The sequence below is a fragment of the Dendrobates tinctorius genome, unplaced genomic scaffold (assembly GCF_039654945.1).
Source record: "Dendrobates tinctorius isolate UK_male_01 unplaced genomic scaffold, ASM3965494v1 ptg000011l, whole genome shotgun sequence".
NCBI lineage: Eukaryota > Metazoa > Chordata > Amphibia > Anura > Dendrobatidae > Dendrobates > Dendrobates tinctorius.
In genome coordinates this window covers 39,342,641-39,363,337 of record NW_027361679.1, presented here as the reverse complement: position 1 = coordinate 39,363,337, position 20,697 = coordinate 39,342,641, and the positions used below count along the sequence as shown (strand labels likewise).

Sequence of the window (20,697 nt, the reverse complement as noted above, 5' to 3'; positions counted from 1 at the left end):
AAATAGGCTGGGTCATGAAGGGGTTAACATGTAACAACTATAGGATTAGGAATGGATAAGTGTCTTATTGACACCTCTCAATCAATCAATCAATCAATCAAATTTATTATCGCTAAGTACATATTACATATATACAAGGAATTCTTTGTGGCAAAGAGGCAACATAATATATAACAACAGATACAACAAGTAACATCTAACAAGACAGATACAGTATATAGTCTACACATGACGATTTAATTGTTGAACAGAGAGTGGATAGAAGCTGTTCATATGGCGGTTGGTACTGCATTTGGGGACTCTGAAGCGACGTCCTGAAGGGAGTAGTTGGAATGAGGAGTGTCCCGGGTGAGAGGGATCGGATGAAATTTTCAATGCGTGGGATCGAATACTCTTATCATAAAGATCCTGGATTTTAGGCAGGGGGGAGCCTATAATTCTCTCTGCTGTTCTGAAAGTCCTTTGTAAGCGGAGTTTGTCATGCGCAGTGGCTCCCCCATACCAGACTATCAGAGAGGAACAAATCACAGATCTGATGACAGCATTAAAGAATAAGATCAGCAGATTCTTAGACAAACCATATCTTTTCAGCTGACGCAGGAAGAACATCCTCTGTTGTGCTTTTCTTATAACAGCATCCACGTTTTTCCCCCATTTAAGATCATGAGAGATGATAACACCAAGGAATTTGGTCTCTGTGACCCTAAGAACCACTTCGTCATGGATGTAGATTGGAAGTATCTCATGTTGATCTTTCCTAAAATCCACAACCATCTCAGCAGTTTTTTTAGTGTTGAGTACAAGATTATTGGCTTTACACCAGTCACATATTCTTTCCACCTCACTCCGATACAAGTCTTCAGCATTTCCCCTGATGAGACCAATCAGTGTCATATCATCGGCAAATTTCAAGATTTTTACTGAGTCTGCTGAAGAGATGCAATCATTCGTATAGAGAGAAAACAGTAACGGGGACAAAACACACCCCTGAGGTGCCCCGATGTTTGTGACCAAGGTGTCCGAAGTGAATGGTCCAACTTTTACACTCTGTATCCTGGCTGTCAGGAAGTTATAAATCCACAAGCATAAGTTGAGAGGGACTCCAAGAGCTACCATTTTCTTATGAAGTAAATTCGGATCAATGGTATTGAACGCTGAGCTAAAGTCCATGAAAAGAATCCGGACATATGAGTGCCGTTCATCTGTATGATCCAAAATGTACTTCAGTGCCAGATTGACAGTGTCGTTTGCCGAACGATTCTCCTTATAGGCAAACTGAAGCGGGTCCCATAGCTTCTGCGTGAATTTTATCAGGTGGGACATCATAATTCTTTCAAAGACTTTCATAGCTACAGATGTGAGTGCTACTGGTCTATAGTCGTTCAACTCAGAGGATCCCACTTTCTTGGGGACAGGGATAATTGTGGAATTTTTCCAACACTGAGGTACAACGCACTCTTTCAGTGACACATTGTATATATTTGTCAGTATAGGGGCAAGCTGGGTAGCACATACTTTCAGACACATTGGAGATACACCATCAGGGCCAGGTGCCTTTTTGACCTTAAGTCCCTTCAGGATGCGTATCACCTCTGCCTCGGAGATCACTACTTGGGTGTTGCACAATGAATGATCTTTATATGAACAGACTGAGGAGCTTAGAGATGAATAGCCACTGTGTGTAGAGCTTGCCTCAAATCTGCAGTAGAATTCATTTAACTCTGCTGCCAGACTTCTGCTGGGGTTCACTATAGTGGGGTGGCTTTTATAATTGGTGACCTCTCTTAATCCTCTCCATGCAGATCTAGTATCTTTTGATGAGAGCCTTTCCTCCAGAATCTTTGCATACTCGTGTTTGGCTAACTTGATCTCTTTAGATAGCGAGTTCCTAAGTTTCTTGAATTCAGTAATATCGCCTGCTTTATAAGCCTCCTCTTTTCTCTTACGGATCAACCTGACTTTATTTGTAAACCACGGCTTGTTGTTTCCCCGAAAGTGGACAGATTTGGATGGAATAAACGTGTCTTCACAAAAACGGATATATGAGGACACTGCATCAACCCATTCATCCTGACCCGAGCATGTTTCCTGGAATACCTCCCAGTCCGTGCATTCAAAGCATGCTTGCAGTTGCAATTTTGCCTCCTCAGACCATGTCTTCTTTGTATAAACTGTAGGTTTGGATGTTTTCAACCTTTGCCTGTAGGCTGGAATTAAATGAATTAGACAATGATCTGAAAAGCCCACTGCTGCTCTCCTCACTGCCCTGTAGGTCCCTTTTAAGACAGTATAGCAGTGATCAAGCGTATTGTTCTCTCTCGTGAAGCAGTTTATATGTTGAGTAAATTTGGGGAGATCCAGGTTGAGTTTTCCTTTGTTAAAGTCCCCCATTACGATCACAAATGCTTCAGGAGATCCTTTCTCCCATTCTGATATTTTGCAAGCTAATTCACCAATAGCAGCTTTAACAGATGCTTGAGGGGGAATATATACTGCAACCAGAACCATAGATGAAAACTCTCTTGGAGCGTAAAATGGTCTACAATTGAGTGCAAGGTACTCTAGATCTGGAGAGCAACCTTTTCCCAGTATGTTAACATCACAGCACCAGCTAGTGTTGATGTAGAGACATACCCCACCCCCCCTTTGTTTACCTGAAGCTACACAATCACGGTCAGCTCTGTAGATAACAAAACCAGGTAGATCCAGACTACAATCAGGGATGGTGTCATTCAACCAGGTCTCAGTAAAACAAAGAGCAGCTGAATTGGCCATATCAGATCTCATGTTACAAAGTAAGTTCAGTTCCTCCATTTTGTTAGATAAGGAACGGACATTAGCCAAGTGGAGTGAAGGAAGAGCTGTTCTGAACCCTCTCCTCCGAAGGCGTGCCAGGACTCCTCCTCTCCTACCTCTCTTGCAGTACACCTCCACAGGTTTCACAGAAGTAATGGATTTTATGTACTCAATTGTTGAATTAGCAATCATGCTCCAAGAAGGGGAGTCCATGAGAAATTGCGGATGATTCCAGAATAATAAATCGTCCCTTGAAATCATAAGAGTAGGTTTACAGAGTGCAGTGGCCATGACTACACTCAGCTTGTAGCTATAAAGACTGAACAGTCACAGCTTAGCAGAGTTAAATGTACAACTTTCCATAAAGGGTGCTCCCAGCACTGCTGGGGGGGAGGGCATGGGTGCAACAAGACAGGGACATCAGGGGACACGCCAACAGTCAGTCCAAACCTGCCCAGCTCACCCTTTCAGCTCCACCTGGATCACAAGATCTCCAGAACATCTCCAGCACCGCACACTCCACCAGCTTTCCTATCCCGGGATCATCTGCATGCTGGAAATGGGTACAAGGCAGGTAGCCAGCAGCGTCACTCTCTCCCAGCTGAAACCAGGCACGGAGCTCCACGAGGACAGAAAGACACCGGTCCCAGATGGTCGCAGTCTCCACACTACTCCCAGCTCTGCCGAATCCTGTAGCCCTACAGCTCCATGTGGACCACAAGATCTCCAGAACAACTCCAGCACCGCACACTTCACCAGGTTTCCTATCCTGGGATCATCTGCATGCTGGAAATGGGTACAAGGCAGGCAGCCAGCAGCTTCACTCTCTCCCAGCTGAATCCAGGCACGGAGCTCCACGAGGACAGAAAGACACCGGTCCCAGCTGATCGCAGTCTCCACACTACTCCCAGCTCTGCCGAATCCTGTAGCTACGCAATGGTGAGTGAACCAAAGGGAGAATTAACAATTAAACGGGGTAAAAAACTAAAAAACTCAGGAGCCTCATGCCAGAGCAGCCATCTCTCGGCGCTCCTCCTCCTCCTCCTCTCCATTACTAAGCTGTGGGGTTGATGTCACCAAAAAATAGAAAGAGGACATCAACCCCCCCCCTCTATTACCCCACATGCCACCGCTACAGGGTAAGTGGGATGAGCGAGGCTAAGTGCTGGAATTGGCGCAACTTAGAGATGCACCTTTTATGGTGCGGCTGAGAGCTGATGTTTTTAGCCAGGGGGAGCCTATATCCATGGCCCCTTCCTAGGCTATTAATATAAGCCCGCAGCTGTCTGCATAGCCTTTGCTGGTTATTAATTTTAGGGGGATCCCACGTAATTTTTTGGGGGGCTCCCCTATCTTAATAGCCAGTAAAGGCTAAGTATTCAACTGTGATCAGATTTTAAAACCATGGGAAGCTTCATGGGTATTACCCGCTTCCCAGGCTATAAACATCTGCCCCCAGTCACTGGCTTTCCCTCTGCTGGCTAAGAAAATTATGCAGGAGCCCATGCATTTTTTTTTTTTTTTTAAATGAAACAGATATTGCGTTTCATGCAGATTTCATGTGTGTGTCTGTATTTAAGACTTTATGTACCATTTTATTATGTATATGTGTGTGTGTGTGTGTGTGTGTGTGTGTGTGTATATATATATATTTATTAGTATGTAGTGATATTATGGTCTTCAATAGAGTATGTAAAAGAAGAGGTTGGACAAGGAAATGGCATCACAATTTTTTTTTTTGTTAAATACTGCGTTTTCTGCCAAGAGAGGAAGAGTCCACGCGGAAAATTCCACAGGCAAATCCGCAACGTGTGCACATAGCCTAAAGGTCCATTATAGGAAAAGTTGCTTTTCACTTATGTGAATATGTCAAATTTGTATCATGGGTGTATTTGCTTACCTTTTTAACATTTATGTTGGTTCTATGGATTTCTTACTTGCAATATTTGTTTTAATTGCTCATTTCCCCCCACGCGTACCCTTGGGAATGTGTTTCATAACATCTGTTGCTTACATTTCAGAACTACTAAATTAAGACCTGTCCTTCAGGGAAGAGAAACATAGCCTTGTAAATTGTGCTTGTTGTCTATCCTATGAGCTTGTTTTCAGCGTTTCATTGGATTGGTCTGTGTATTTAGATTGGGTTTGTTGGTTAGCCTATACATGGTGATTATGTGTTTTCATGATCATTTAACCACTTATTGCGGTGTTCAGAGCTTCTGTGTTTGCTGACAGGCTTCTGTTAAGCCTTCCATACAGTATACCTGTTGGTCGAGCAAATTATTCAGCTGATCAGCCGACTATCTCTCTCCTAAGTCAAAAGTATTACAGGAACACAGTCAGCTCAATGCTCCTGTGTCCTCATTGAAGGGGATGCCACCAGACTGCTCTGAAAACGGTTCATCTCCCAGAGAGTAGAAGGATCGGCCGTTTAAAATCCAAAGTTCTGGATCCTTCTCTTCCCCAACATCGGACAGGAAGGTCCGGAGACCACCATCCACTTTAACTATCGGTGGTTTCAGCTAATATTAGTCTTGTGTTTTGGAGTCTTTAGTATTGTCCAAGTATCTGGATTGAGCGGTTAGAAACATTGTTTATATTTGTCACAAATTTTAATGGTAATATAGCAAATATTTTTAAGTAAATGTAGATGGAATTGTAGACATCCAGTCGCTGACATTTTCATTATTTAAGGTCCCTCTATATTTTCAATGGCCGTTGGATGAGTGTACAGGTATTTTTAAAGGGTGGAGAGGATCATAGAATGGTACAGTTGGAAGGGACCTCCTGGGTCATCTGGTCCAACCCCCTGCTCAAAGCAGGATTCACTAAATCGTCCCAGACAGATGTCTGTTCAGCCTCTGTTTGAAGACTTCCATGGAAGAAGAACTCACCACCTCTCATGGCAGCCTGTTCCACTATTTCATCAACCTCACTGTCAAAAAGTTTTTTCTAATATCTAATCTGTGTCTCCTCCCATTCAGTTTCATCCCATTGCTTCTAGTCTTTCCTTGTGTAAATGAGAATAAAGATGCTCCTTCTACAATGTGACAGCCCTTGAGATATTTGGAGACAGCTATTAAGTCTCCTCTGTCTTCTTTTTTGCAAGCTAAACATTCCCAAATCCTCTAACAGTTCCTCATAGGACATGGTTTGCAGCCCGGTCACCATTCTGGTCGCTCTTCTCTGAAGGTGAATGTCTCCTTTGGTGAGAGTTTAACTTGCTGAAATACAACTAGTCTGATCCTTCTTTTCCTCAACATTTGTTTTTGGGCGAGTCATAACACCTTGTACACATAGTTAGCCAATTGTGCCAAAAGCAATAGGTATTGTTGGCTTTTCTCTTTGGTGTATGGAAGTCTATATTTGGGGAGTTTCTAGTAATACCGCCATACTACAGTAACCACTGTAAGCACTAATGACTTGGAGAATATTAGAATTATATCCCAAATGTGACCGAGCACTGTTAGACAGATATATCAAAAATGCCTAAAAACTAATCTGATTGCTATGGGAAACGTTTTTCTCCCTAGCCTGCTACTGTGTTCTTTTTACTGAGATGTGCACTTCTGAAGATCAGCAGTTGGAATCAGCCACATGGTCTGATCTGAGCGCTTTTCCTCTGCAGTGTAGAAGTGCAGGGGCAATGAAGCTGGCCGAATCCCGCGCGGAGCTTGCCTAGGTGATGAGCCACTCTGAGACTGCAGTGTGGTTGTTAACCTAGGCAACGAACTATACACAATAGATTTAAAAATCCCTCCGTTTTAGAGAACAGGGAGGATTTTTGATAATGGTAATTGCGGTTGCTTGTTTTTACAAGCACTTTTAAAATTGTATCCATTAATGAAGATGAGACGAAATGTGCTGGTAAGGCATTATCCCCCTAATAAGTTGATGACAGGGTATCCAATTTCTGGCACCTTAGCAATGTTTCCCTACTAAGCTTCCAGATTTAAAATCAAGCATTGCATAGTACCTATTGAAATTAATTAATGAGTGCACAAGGGCATGCTGCCGAATGAAGTGAAGAAGTGTCCATATTGGAAGTCTCTGATCTTTTCCTTTCGGCTGGGATTTATGACAAGCCTCTGTGCCATTTGACCAGTCCGTGTGATTAATGACGAGTCAGCTGTAGTCCATGTAACCCTGTCCAAGTGGTTGCCATGGCAGTACCAAGCTGCATGGGAACGGCGAGGATGACTAACTAATGACTGCTTCATCCATGCACGTCAGCAAACTTGTCTTGTGTCTGGTACGGGGCAGAGAAGGGAACCTGTAAATGTAGAGGGGAAATGGAAAATGCAGGCTCCGAATGTTTCAGATTGCTTGGAGTATCTGATTTTTGGATGGCAAACATTGAATACAAATTTCACTTTACTTGTGGTTAAAGGGAGTCTGTCTCTTACACCCCCCAACTGCAAATTGAAATATTGATTGTTCATATAGGGGCCTTAGCCCCTATATACAATCAATTTTTACTAATTTACTTTCTTTATATATTAAAAAAAAAATTGTAAATGAGGGGTCTTTGGCGCACCCTTAGGCTAAGTGCACACGTGGATTTTCCTCCTGCAGATTTGAAGAAATCCGCAGGTCAAATGACCTGCATTTTTCCTGCGGATTTCTTCCTGTTTTTGTGCGGTTTTCTTGCGGTTTTTGTGTGGTTTTCCACTGCGGTTTTCCCCCTGCGGATTTGGAGAATAGAGCAGGTGGAAAACCGCACAAAAGAAGTGACATGCTGCATTTTTTGTACCGCACAAAAACTGCACAGTGTTTCTTTTTTTTTTAATTGATTTACATTGTACTGTAAATCACTTTGCTGAGTAAAATCTGCTGCGGATCCGCAGGAAAAATGCATTGTGTGCACATGGCCTTAGCGTGGCCAGAAGTTAGTGCATCTCCCGTTAATTTGATGGAAGGCATTAAAGTACTGCCTAATCAAAATCCCCAGTGCTGCAATAAGGTGTCAGTGTGGACAGGTGTGTTCTCATCCCTCTCCTGGGTGTGGGTGGTGGCTTCTCGTTCTCCTCTCCCTCATCTGTCTGCTTTTGCTGCCCCCTGCTTTGTGACCCTGTGTGCAGTGAGCCGCCTCTACAGAGCACACACCTGCGGACAATGACACAGCATGTGATCTAGGCTCCTGCAGTGTCAGTGCCTGCAGGACTGGGGATTTAGATAAGGCAACACTCCAAAGGGGGGGGTGCTGTCACTTACCATAAAGTGAGGTGCTGAGGATGGTAGTTGAGGGGGCAGACCTGTCTGAGTACCTTGCCATGCTAAGGGAGCATCAAAGCCCCCTCCTCTACAAATGTACTAAAACTTTTTATAAAATGAAATTGGTAAAATCCACAGCGCAAATGTGAATTGTGTAGGGGCCAAGTCCTTATATGAAAGTGTTGTGGAATTAATAGTGCCACATAAGTAAAATAAGTATATGAATGTCTACTTATGTTTGCATCTTGGAGATGACGGACTTGTATGCAACCCCCCTACCCCCATATTTCATTTAAAAAAAATAAATAAAAACTTTAGTGCTCAATTAACATCTACTAAGCTTTATTTGCTGAAGTCCGAGATGGTTTTAGAAACTCAAAAATGCATGTAGCAGTTTTTTTTTCCAACATGTTCATAGAAGTGTTTTTGTGTTTACTGAGATTTGCATCAAGTCACAAAAATCAAGGGCTACATATAGTCTAGAGCCTAGACATTAAGAAGAAGAAAAAAAAAAGTCTAATGGAATCTTAACATTTTGCTATAAAGACATAATCTGCATGTATTTGCACGGATTTTACTGCACATTTGACCACTCACAGCCGTGGCGTGTGATGTGCTAATAGTCCAGTTAAAATACGGTTTGACCCGGAACAAATTCCAAGAAAGCGTTTTATGATTTTTTTTTTTATTACTATTATATGTGGGGAACAACATATTAAAAGTTTTCCAGAAATTGATCACCACAAAGGTCCTAACTATGACGTGATAAGACGATGACAGCCATCGCACTAAAAATAACAAATATTTCCCTATTTCAAAGCTGTAGCTTTAGGTTACAGAAGAGTTTGCATTTTGTATACTATATATTTTCATATAACAATTTTTATACAAAGTTTTATACTAACTACATGGACAGGCGAGGTCATAACGTCATCAATGACGTCATGACATGTACATTTCTAGAAATTATAGAATTAATACACAGTGCATTTTAAGACCTACTTCATCACTGAATAGGCGTGTCAGGTCAATAGTCACTATTTTCATCATCAGACACTGCTTCCTCACTCATATTGTCACAATGCCCTTCTCGACATGGTCCGCATACCCGTGAACAGGTAAGTCCGTGTCTTTTGCAAGTGCACCGAAGTGTACTACAACCACGAGAACAATTGCAGTGAATTATTTTCAGAAGTGTTTCTGGCGCGGGTGAAGTATCCATCATCACTGGAATTAGACTGTTGTTCTGCAATTCCCATCCCCATTCAGTAGTGTCCATGGCCTCACCATTGTCCATCCAAAGCATCACTTGGAGGTAACTCCGAAGGGCATGATACTTCGTTGCAGAGGAGGTCGGTGGCAGTCGTTCAGGTGAAATAAAGATTTTGGCTGAACCAACTTTTTTGCAGAGAGTAGAATACCTCTGCAATACAGATTGTCTCCAGGTTTGCCCCCGAACAATGCCACCATTGCTTTACACCCAGCGTCTTCAATCTCTGCTCTGTTTTTGTTAGGTGTGGAAAAGAGTTTAGCACAGCTATTTAAGACCGAGTCTCCCTTCAATATCTTGTGTAGACCGAGTTTTTTTCCGATTCCAAAAACCGCGGAAGTGGTATCGCAACCCGTGAATGCATGAAGGAACAGAAGACTGCTGCAGACATGGCTTCCCAGGAACTTCTTCATAACCTTAATGTCGTATACTGTTGCAGGATTCCCTTTATCCCTTTATCCGAGTAGAAATAAAGCTTGTTGCCATCGCTGGTTGACGCGTGATGAAGTAACAACACCAAAAGATCTGTATCTTCGCCAATGAGACTAGTACTTTTGTTGGATGACATTGACACTGCTGCCTTAACAATCTCCACATCTGCATCCCCCTCTATTACGTGGCAACCTCTGTCATTCATGCGCTGTGAAACGAGATTGATAAGAGACTGTTTGTTCTCCACATTCGAAAGGAAGTCCTCTTTTTTTCCTGACAAATTTCGTTCCTTCAGCAATGTTCACTTGTTCGTTTTTTGCGCCGTCGCTGATGGGTAATGTCCTTAGTGTTTGGTCCTCCAATGTAACCAATATAATAGACACTGAAAGGCGAGTCACATTTAACATTTTACAGCTTTGGCGGCCATATTCTTTGACGTCACATTTGGACCCTTTGTGGTAACCCTATCTTGGTAAACTTTTAGTATGTTTTTCCCTACATGTAATACTACAAAAAAAAAACAATAAAACGCTTTCTTGGAATTTGTTCAGGGTAAAGGATTTTTTTTTCGTGTTTTGACTGGACTATAAGTAAATATGGAATAAATGCGTGGCAGGATCCAACATTCTTCACGTGTGTGTCAGTAGGGTTTTCTGACTCCCACCCTTTCTTCACATGTATTGTACTGTACTTGTCTTACAGACTTTTTGAGGTGCAAATTTGTTGCTGGAGTAAATGTGCCACGTGTGGTTGCAGTGTAGGGAATATTATTGTGTTGATTTCTCTAGTTATATAATGACCAGGGGTATTTTTGGTTTTGCATTTTCATTTTTCCCTCCCCTTCTTTCCAGAGCCATAACTTTTTTATTTTTCCGTCTATATGGCCATGTGAGGGCTTATTTTTTGCAGGACGAGTTGTACTTTTAAATGACACCATTGGTTTTACCATGTCGTGTACTCGAAAACGGGAAAAAGATTCCAAGTGCGGTGAAATTGTAAAAAAAGTGCAATCCCACACTTGTTTTTTTTGCTAGGTTCACTATGCTAAATCTGACCTGCCATTATGATTCTCCACGTCATTACGAGTTCATAGACACCAAACATGTCTATGTCCTTTTTTTATCTAAGTGGTGAAAAAAAATTCCAAAGTTTGCCTTAAAAAAAAAAATAAATAAATTTGCGCAATTTTCCGAGACTCGTAGCGTCTCCATTTTTCATGATCTGGGGTCGGGTGAGGGCTTATTTTTTCCGCGCTGGGCTGACGTTTTTAATGATACCACTTTTGTGCAGATACGTTCTTTTGATCGGCCATTATTGCATTTTAATGCAATGTCTTGGCGACCAAAAAAAACGTAATTCTGGCGTTTTGAATTTTTCTCTCGCTACGCCGTTTAAAGATCGGGTTAATGCTTTTTTTTATTGATCGGGCGATTCTGAACGCAGCGATACCTAATATGTGTATGTGGGATTTTTTTTACTGTTTTATTTTGATTGGGGCGAAAGGGGGGGTGATTTGAACTTTTAGTTTTTTTTTAATTTTTTTTTAATTTTTAAACTTTTTTTTTTTTTAACTTTTGGCATGCTTCAATAGCCTCCATAGGAGGCTAGAAGCATGCGCAACCCGATCGGCTCTGCTACATATGGGCGATGAGTAGATCGCCCATATGTAGCAGATTTACTGCTGTGCTTTCAGCACCGACCACCGGGTGGCGCTGAAAGCCATATGCCTGGAACAACCATAGAGGTCTCATAACTAGTTAATGGGCGCGGGCGGACGGCGATTCCGCTCGCGCCTATTGCTGGCACATGTCATGTCCCGGCTTTGTTGCGGGCTCAGCGCCGGAGCCCTCATCAAAGCAGGGGAGATGTCTGAAGACATACTGTGCACGTCATTGGACATTATGGGGTTAAATACCGGCACTTTGGGAAGTATTCAGGACTGTTAAGTGTCTATAGTGTGGCACCAATGAATTCTGAAGTACTGTATAATTGGGGGAAAGCTATAAGCAGAAAAAATGGGAACTCCCAACAAAAGTAGAGAATATATCCATAGAATAATATGCATTAGTGTATGCTATAAATCCTTCACTGACAATTCTTAGAAATAAGCTTGTCTGTATGAAATTGTAGACAGGGATATAATATGGTCCCTACATTACTATTCTATATGACAAGAATCTAATATGGTCAGTCACATAAGGCTGGGTTACATGGATCTTATTCTTGTTTTTATCTGTACATAAAAGAAACTGAATGTAAAGGTGCTTACACACCCTAAAGTAGCCAGCACAGTCCACCGATTTCCAAATGACTTTTATGGTAAGAGTGAAAAAATTTGGGATTAACACCACCCAATCCTTTGGTTCTCTCTGGAGAAATATGCTATCAGAGGTGTTGTACAGCAGTTCACTTCACTCTTCCCATTCAGAACACACGCATTCGGCCAGACCGAGCAGACCTGTTCAGCTAGTGTAGGTGCATGGGCACCTTAACCATCTCTAGTAGCAGATTTTCTTTGCTTTCAAGGTTTTAAATGTCAATAAAGGACCCCAAGTAGAACAAGTAGCTGTCATCGTCATCTGAATAATAAGAAAACCACTGTCAAACTCCTCTGGTGGCGGCTAATCTCGCCAAGAGCAATAGGGTCTACAGTCCCAGATTGTACCTTCAGTTAGATTAAACTCCACATGTTAAGGAGCTGAAACTCCTAAACCTCAAATGAAAGCTGAAAGTCTGAACTTCAGCTGCATCTGAATTGTTTTGTTTAAAATTCATTGTGGTAATGTCTAGAACCAAAATGAGAAAAATGTTCTCTGTCCAAATATATATGGACCTAACTGTATTGATCTCTTCTGTTGTGGTAGTCTGGATTGTCCCATACACCAGTTGAGAAGGCTGATATTTGTGGGTTCGGCTTACATTGGTCTGTTTGTTGTAGGACTATAGCTGCGTATGATTTTTTTTCCTCCATGGGAATATACATATTTTAGATAAAGTTCTCTCATATGCTTATCTAACCCCCGCAGATTAACTGTACCCAGCTGCTGTTTTTCTGATAGTATTAAAGGAGCAGCAGCTTTTGATAAGCACCATTAAGTGATGATGCAGTACTTGAACATTTGAGCCTGGTTATACTTGTTACTGTCCTGGTGTCTATTTCTTTTATGGACTTTGTGTATATGTATGTATGTATATATGTATATATATATATATATATATATATATGTATATATGTATATATATATATATATATATGTATATATATATATATATATATATATATATATATATATATATATATATATATAAATAATATTTCTTTTTAACATACATCTCATAGAGAGTCATGCTGTGTGTACTGATATCATGTGGCAAGCGAGTTCACCATCAGTTACGCCAGTGGGAATTACTGTATGTTGAATTAATTTCTGTCTTGTACTTTATTTATTTTACTCATTTACACAGTGCTTTACAGACATTATTATGGCAATCCCAATTCAAACAATAATTGGCCTCAAAATCACCATAAGTAATGATCCCTTCAAAAGCATAACATATCACCAAAAGAGACAAAACGAAGGAGCATATTGAGCTAAAGAGATTTTTATACAATTTTATTCATACAAAATTTAAAAAGACATATTGCAACACAATACCAATCAATGAGATACAGAGTACAAAAAAGGGCGTGGTAAATACCGTAATGTGCTATACAAAGCTGTGGACATCAAAAAATTGTGAAAGGCCACACGAGTCAAACCATCAAGCAATGACTGAAATATCTTTCTCACTATGTATCATAGAGCCTAAACAGATATGCCATAGGTAAGGTCCTAATAATTACACTAGCAAGGGCCCTTCATTAGGAAGGCCATTAGATATGCTTGACCATAATAATAAAGATAAATGGGAAGGCAAGATCATTCAGAGAGTTCTATCAGTATACCTGCAGTCTTGTCGCCGTCTGGTAAATAGACCGTGTGAGCCTGTGACGCACCCCAACGCGCGTTTCACCGCCTCTGCAGTTTCATCAGGAGGAAATCTGTCACCCTGGAATCTGCCACCCTTTTGAGCTTTTTGAGTTAATATGGGCATACAGGTTGTATACAGATGAAATTATTCATACCTATATACCTCCTGGAAGTGGCCTTGTTCAGTAAAAATCATCTTTTATACCTTCAATCGTAGGTTGTCCGGAAGAAAAAAAACAAATTATAAACTGACCTGCGGTACATGCTTGAAATCCGCAACATGTCTATTTCTCTGGCAGTTTTATGTGCAGATTTTCCTTCTAGAATTGCATTAGATTTAGAAAGTCAGCAGTAAAAAAAAAAACCACACATGACTGTATTAATAACGTTTTGTCAAAGCCATATACCAGGAAGTAACTAAAACAATGCGGGTCTTTTCACAAAATTTTTCATGTTTGAATTGGACACACAATGTAATAGTGGCTGCTGTGTTGAGGGGAAAAAAAACCCATTTTTTTTTCTTTAATTTCACCAGTTTGCAGTCACTATGTGAGATTGAATTCTCCCAGCGCGCACACTGTGAACTGCGAGGATTCGCTGTTATCTCCCCCCAGGAACAGCAGTGAAGTATGTGATATGCATAGTCCCAGACAGACACCATGTATTAGGCGCAGCCTCTCTGATTAACACTTGTATTGAGCGAGGCCGTGCCCACTAGTCTGGTCCTCCCAGGAGTATGTATATTGCATACTTGTCCGCCGTTCCCGGCGCCGACAACAGCGAATCCTCGCAGCTCACAGTGCTTGAGCTGCATTTTTTTTTTTTTCTAGACTGGACATCCCCTTTAAATCCAAGTCGGTGTTTTTACATGGCAACTAGTAGAGGGAGACATTCATGCCCCAGTGAAAACTATCAGTGCCAAATGCTTTGCTATTATCTCTGCAACATAGGCGAGAAACGTTTTATTCTGCTCTGCAGCTGCTATTTCATCCTGTCCAGTTTGATATGAAAAATTTGGCATCGCGTACACTTAATAACATGATATGCCAAAAAGAGAGAAAATGGTATGTAAAAAGAACACAAGTAACCTAATTTGGCTAACAAATGCTGCAGAAAATCAAACTCTCCAAAGACATTGTTTTAATGTTTTTGAAGTGAGCTATGGTCTTTTTCAAGCTCCTTTTTATAATTCAATAGAGAAGCCATCATGGAGGCAATGCTGTACTCCGAGGGATTCCCTGATCTTCACACCTCCTCATATAACCATACTGACTGTAAAGCAGTAAGACCTGCCTATTCATGGATTATCAGATGTTCTGGTGACAAAAGTGTGACAGAAGGTTCTGTAGCTTCACTACTGACACTTTATAATGTATAAATAATGCTTTTCTTTGGGTCTTTTGAGAATTTTTTTTTTTTTTTTTGTATGGAGATTGATAATGGAAAATGTTTGAAGTTTTCAGTCAGATCACAAATATTTATGTGTTTTTGTATACAATATGTGGTGTGTGTGTGTATATACTGGTGTAGATGTATTTATTCATAATCTGTGTATTGAATATTTTGAGTTAAAATAGGTTACATTGTATGTTTTTATTTTCTCAGCAGCTTATACAATGAAGAGAGGAATTTACTGCGCATCAGAGAACGGGAGAGACGAAATCAGGAAGCGCTTCAAGAAAAAGACCCTTTCATTGACAATGCTCCACTTTTTCCCGAGCCTTACAAGGTATGTTTACCTACAGCATAACGAATTTCAGCCAAAACAGAGGTGACTGTGACTTGATTTTCTACAGATGCTTAATTTCTAGAATGCAGCAGAAATTACCCCAACAGTCTGGTAGAACAGATGCAGTTTAGTTTTGAGTTGCAAGATATAATGTTTGGTTATATCCTTGCCTAATGAGAAGGCAGCAGAGGGCAGGGAAATAGGGGGAAGCTGACAGGTATGGACTGGGGCTGAAATTCAGCCCTGGCATTTGAAAGCACACAGGCCCATGTTCTTGTCCCCAAGCACTAGATGGGATATATTACTAGTATACTCCTGGATGGAGGAAAGCAAGATTTACTACAAGACCAATACTTCTAATGATACTCATGGGGTAAGTGACGGAGTCAGCGACTTTGTGCTCCATCACAACTCTTAACAGTATGGGTGTCTTGAGAACACCGATTCTGTTAACAACGTAGCAGACAAGGCGGCCAACAACCAGACAGGCCCCTCTGGCATTTGCCAGATTTGTCAGATAGCCAGTCTGGCCCTGGAAGCTGCTATTTGAAAGATCACACAAAGTATTGATGTCAGTCAGCAATTTCTCTGCAGTGTTTGCTTCCTTTCTGCAGTTTGCTACAGGGCTTTTCATTTTCTGTCCTTTCAGCTGTTCAGCATGCAATTAAATACTGCCACTTTGTATAATAGTAACTTTAAATGTGAATACATCATTGTGGTTGAAAAAAATGATTTTTACAAAGTTTTAAAAATGTTATAAAAACTGAGCAGCATCATATCTTTTGTTTTTCTCAGACAAGCAAAGGAGACGAGTTATCTAGTCGTATTCAGAGCATGCTTGGTAATTATGAAGAAGTAAAGGAGCTCATTGGTGCAAAATCACATGAGGACCTTAGTGGCATCCCAGTTACTTCACAAAGACGATCTGATAAACTGCACCCAATTCGCAGCAACATCAGTCAATCCATTAATCCCCCAAAACCATCAAGTATGTCTTCGGGTCATAGGAATAGGCCTCAAGCAGCTCCTGAACTGTCATCTGGTGAGCTTATAAAAAATCACGTCCAAAATCCTAGCCTTCAGAGTAAGAGTACACAGGAGCAGCGTTCTGGAATCATGTCTGTGGAAAAAAATGGAAAACAAGGTCAAGATAAATGCTCCATGGGACAGTCCTCCTCACCAGCATCAGTCTTGGCCCTTTCCCCATTGCTGTCATCCTTGTCCCCTCCTGTTGAGCCACTGTCCCCATTACATTCCAGCCATCAAAGTGATTCCAAGCCTCTCGGTGGTCAAAGCCATGAAAAATCTTACAAGCGTGCCACAACATCCCCAAATCTATCAGACTCAGCTATCAGGGAAGGTTCTACCACTGTTGCCAACCTAGTGCCTTCATCACAAACCTTCCCAACCTATTTGACTTCAAAAACACATATGTTGCCTCCAAAGCCCACTGCCTATGTGCGTCCTATGGATGGTCAAGATCAGGCTCCTACTCTTTCTCCAGATCTGAAACTAATGCAAGAGGGCTATCATGAGGAGTCTTATGAAGGTCATGGGGATCTTAAACCAAATGCCAAAGACAAGCTTTCTAGAGTGGAAATGACTTCTGAACATTTTGAGGTAGGTTATTATAGGTTTTAACAAGTTTGACATAGAAAGTAAATGTTGTATGTCCTGTTACTTGCAAGTATAGTTGATCTTGGAAAGTGTACAAATCTCTCAGTAGAAAGATATACTAGGGTGATTAAGATATATATTTAAAGGCTCCATGTAACATTCACTCTATCAAGTAAACACATTTGTCACTTCTGTGAGATGGAAATATTACAGGTGAAGACTTTCCCAGTGCAGGGAATACATGTATCCAAACATTCATATTCTTCTTGGGTCACACAGCTGAAACTCTAGAATATACCTCTAAATTTACTTGTAACTTATACACCATGTTCCTTCTTATTTGTTAACTTCTTATATTGGGACACATGAAGCAACTGCATCACCCTACATCATATAGTTATGCCATTTAACACCTTTCCATAGTAGGATGAAATATAACTAGTGCTGAGCGCAAGTGCTCGTTACTCGAGTTAGCCTAGGTTGCTTGGGTTCCCACAACGTATCGCAGGTGATTGAGTGACATGTTCGAGTCCCTGCGGCCACATGTTTCGCTGCTGTTAGACAGCCAAACATGCGGGGGTTGCCTGTGTTTGTCAGACAATCCCCGCATGTTTTGTGGCTGTTGTTATAACAGCTGTGAAACGTGGCCGCAAAGACTCAAACATGTCGAGCACTCGCGATACTCTATGAATACCCAAGCACCCTAAGGAAACTCGAGTAAGGAGCACTTGCACTCATCACTAAATATAACCTCCTTCATCGGGTCTCCATGTATACTGCGAACTCGGGAACTGAGCAGGTGCCATAGCAGTAGTTGGTTACACAGCTGACATCTGCCTTCAACAGCAGCAACCTGATCAAGCTCCAGTTGCTGCTGTTTAACCATTTAAATGCTTCTGACAATCATGATAGTACGATCATGGGGTGCCTATGGCTTATTCTGGCAGCTGTGGCGCTAGCTGAACAGGCCCCATGGCTGCCATCTCGGTCCTTCTGTGAAGTCCAGCGTGTGGCTGCACTGCTTAGGTCAATGTAATTTTCTGTACATACTGCAATACATTTAGTATTCCAGTATATAAAACAAGCGATAAAAGTCACCGATTCCATTTCCCTTAGGGGCAAAAAAAATACAAGTTGATTTTTTTTTTTCTCATTTAAAATATACAAAAAATTCAAATCGTCCTTCTTTTTCACCCTTAAAAATAAATGGTAAAATAAAATTGGCATTGCCTCATCTGTGAAAGTTTTTCAATAAATAACAAAAAAATAATTACCTGTGTAGTGAATTAAATGCGGTAAATCAAAACGTAAGAATTACGTGGTTTTTTTTTTTTTTTTTTGCCACACCTCTAAAAAAACAAACAAAAAAACCCAAAGCACACAAAACAAGTCCTCACACAGCTCCATAGACTGGACAATAAAAGGAAATGGTGACCCAAGTAATTTTTAGAAATTTTTTTTTTTGATCCAAATTCTTTTTCACAGCTTGACTAACAAAAAAAAAAAAAAAGCTATGCATGGCATTTCCATAACTGTACTGACCTTGGGGATTCATGTTGTAAGGTTATTTTTTACTTCACAATGAACGCCATAAAACAAAAATTAAAATGATGGCTGAATAGTTTTTTTTTTTTTTTTTTCTTCCCATCTCAGTGCACTTTGTATTTTTTTTTTTTCTCCTTTTTTTCATGCATTGTATGGTAAAGTGAATGGTGTAATTCAAAACTACAAATCGTCAAGCAAAACGCAAACTCTCATGTTGATGGGGGGGAAAAATAAAAATTATTGCTGTTGGGAGAAAATGAAGCACAAAAATTAAAATTGTCAATTGAGGGAAGGGGTTGAAATTTACAGTGAATTTGCGCTACAGAAAAATTGCTTTGGGTAATATGCTGAAACTTAATAGCAAACTCTGCATGTGTTACACAATACTGATTCACTGTGCACTTCACCCCTGTACACTGAAGCCCGCATTTCCCCCAATAGAATGCACGTGTTAGGTATTAAAGTCCGCAGCGTGCTAGCTCTTCCAACCTCATAACGTCCATTACATGTAGATGGCATTTTTAATACCCCATGTGTTTTGTAACTAGTTTGCTGCTGATTTGCAGTGTGCAAATCTGTACAGTAAACCCTATACTTACCATTTGGGCATCCGTGAATTTCTCTTGCATGTGAAAAACCTAGATCGCTGTTAAATCGGATCAAAAATACTGATTTTTGTCAACTTGGTCAGGATAGAACATGTACGTGATTCACAGACCTCTAAATGACTAGTGGCACTAAACTGCGGATCAGCTCCTACATGTTACCTGATTGGCAGTCATTTAATAACCTGTCTAGACAGGCACACTGCATTTATCATGCATATAGAACGATCAGTAATTAATTGTTGTGTGCACATAGGCTCACAATGTTCTAGACAGTTTTACACAAGCCAAAAGATTATTTTAGCTGAGGACTCTGCGTTTTGCTCCTTTGTCTGGTGGTCATCAGCCTATTCACACTGCAAGATTATTGGGGGGAAAAAAGAGCGTCCTTGAAAATTGTGCAGTGTGAATAGGCACTAAGAGTTGTTACAAAATCTCCCCACAAAGAACACCTGAACGCTCAGCCAAGACTTCATGTGTTATGGAGAGTCTAGTGACTGCGGTTATTGAGGATGCATGGCTATCTTCAGGGCCCTGATGTTTGCCGTCACTGTGCCCTATGTGGTAATACCCTGGTAAGTCATGTCCTCAGTAGGATTAGCCATCCCCTACTACCCTCCATTGTTCTTGCTGACGTTACTAGGTAGCATTATAGAAACGGTTCTTTTTGTTTAGCTGTTAGAAGTGAGTGGCGGGGTTTAATTTGGCAAGAACATCATAAGCTCAATAAAAATTCCCACTTGCTGTTTCATTCCGTTCAAGATGTTATTGCTCAATTTTATTTTTCTTCGTGTGAGTTTTCCGGAGACTAGTCTGCTTCACTAGATTTCCATTACTGTGATGTGAAATTTCAACAGAAATGAGGAGAGGAAAAAGGAAGGGACCTGTGGGCTGGATATTGCACACTTGTGGCTCTTCAGAGATGGGTTTCCTTGTGCGATTTAGCTTTTTAGCTCCTTGGCTGCTGGAATTTGTGTGTAGGTAGAGAATGTTCTGGGAGCATTTTATGGAGCGCATGTGAAGGAAGTCACTGATTCCATTGTTGTATTAATAACAGCAGTTCCTACTGTAACAATGCTGAGTAAAGGCTCTGTGCCTTTTGGCGTCCTTATTCAATGTCTCTTAATTATGCTTCTATAAAAAAAAATCCTTAAGCAATTTTATGAATTGTTTTCATTAAGAATAATACAATTTTGTGTATATCACTGCTATGCATATCGCTGTCTCCTCACTAAAATCGCAAGACAACAGTGTGCAGTGATGCGACTTTGTATAATCTTTCAGTATCATCATGCCTGTAGTATAGAGTTTGGTTGCCAAACAAAACTACTTGGTGTGCAAGCGAGGGGATTCTTGTGCACTGTGCCGCACCTTAAGTTTTGCATACTGAATGCTTTGTCATATCTTCATTGACAGCTTTCAAGCGAGCGCTTCCTGAACTCAGCGGCTCTGCACCTCCGCAGGGAGCCCAGCTGCGGTCACATAGTACGATTGCCGGGTCCCCCTACAATTCAACTA

At 40.9% G+C, this 20,697-nt stretch overlaps 1 protein-coding gene across 3 annotated transcripts in view; it reads left to right on the top strand.

The window, feature by feature from the left end:
- The window catches only part of AFF1 (ALF transcription elongation factor 1), a 121,602-nt gene that overhangs the window by 24,170 nt on the left and 76,735 nt on the right, over nt 1–20,697 (top strand). For 2 of the 3 annotated variants that reach the window (XM_073541427.1, XM_073541428.1), the window contains 2 exons: nt 15,289–15,412; nt 16,208–17,032. In XM_073541427.1, the coding sequence (XP_073397528.1) occupies nt 15,289–15,412; nt 16,208–17,032 (949 nt within the window). The remainder of the gene's footprint in view (nt 1–15,288; nt 15,413–16,207; nt 17,033–20,697) is intronic. The other variant, XM_073541437.1, reaches the window with a different exon arrangement.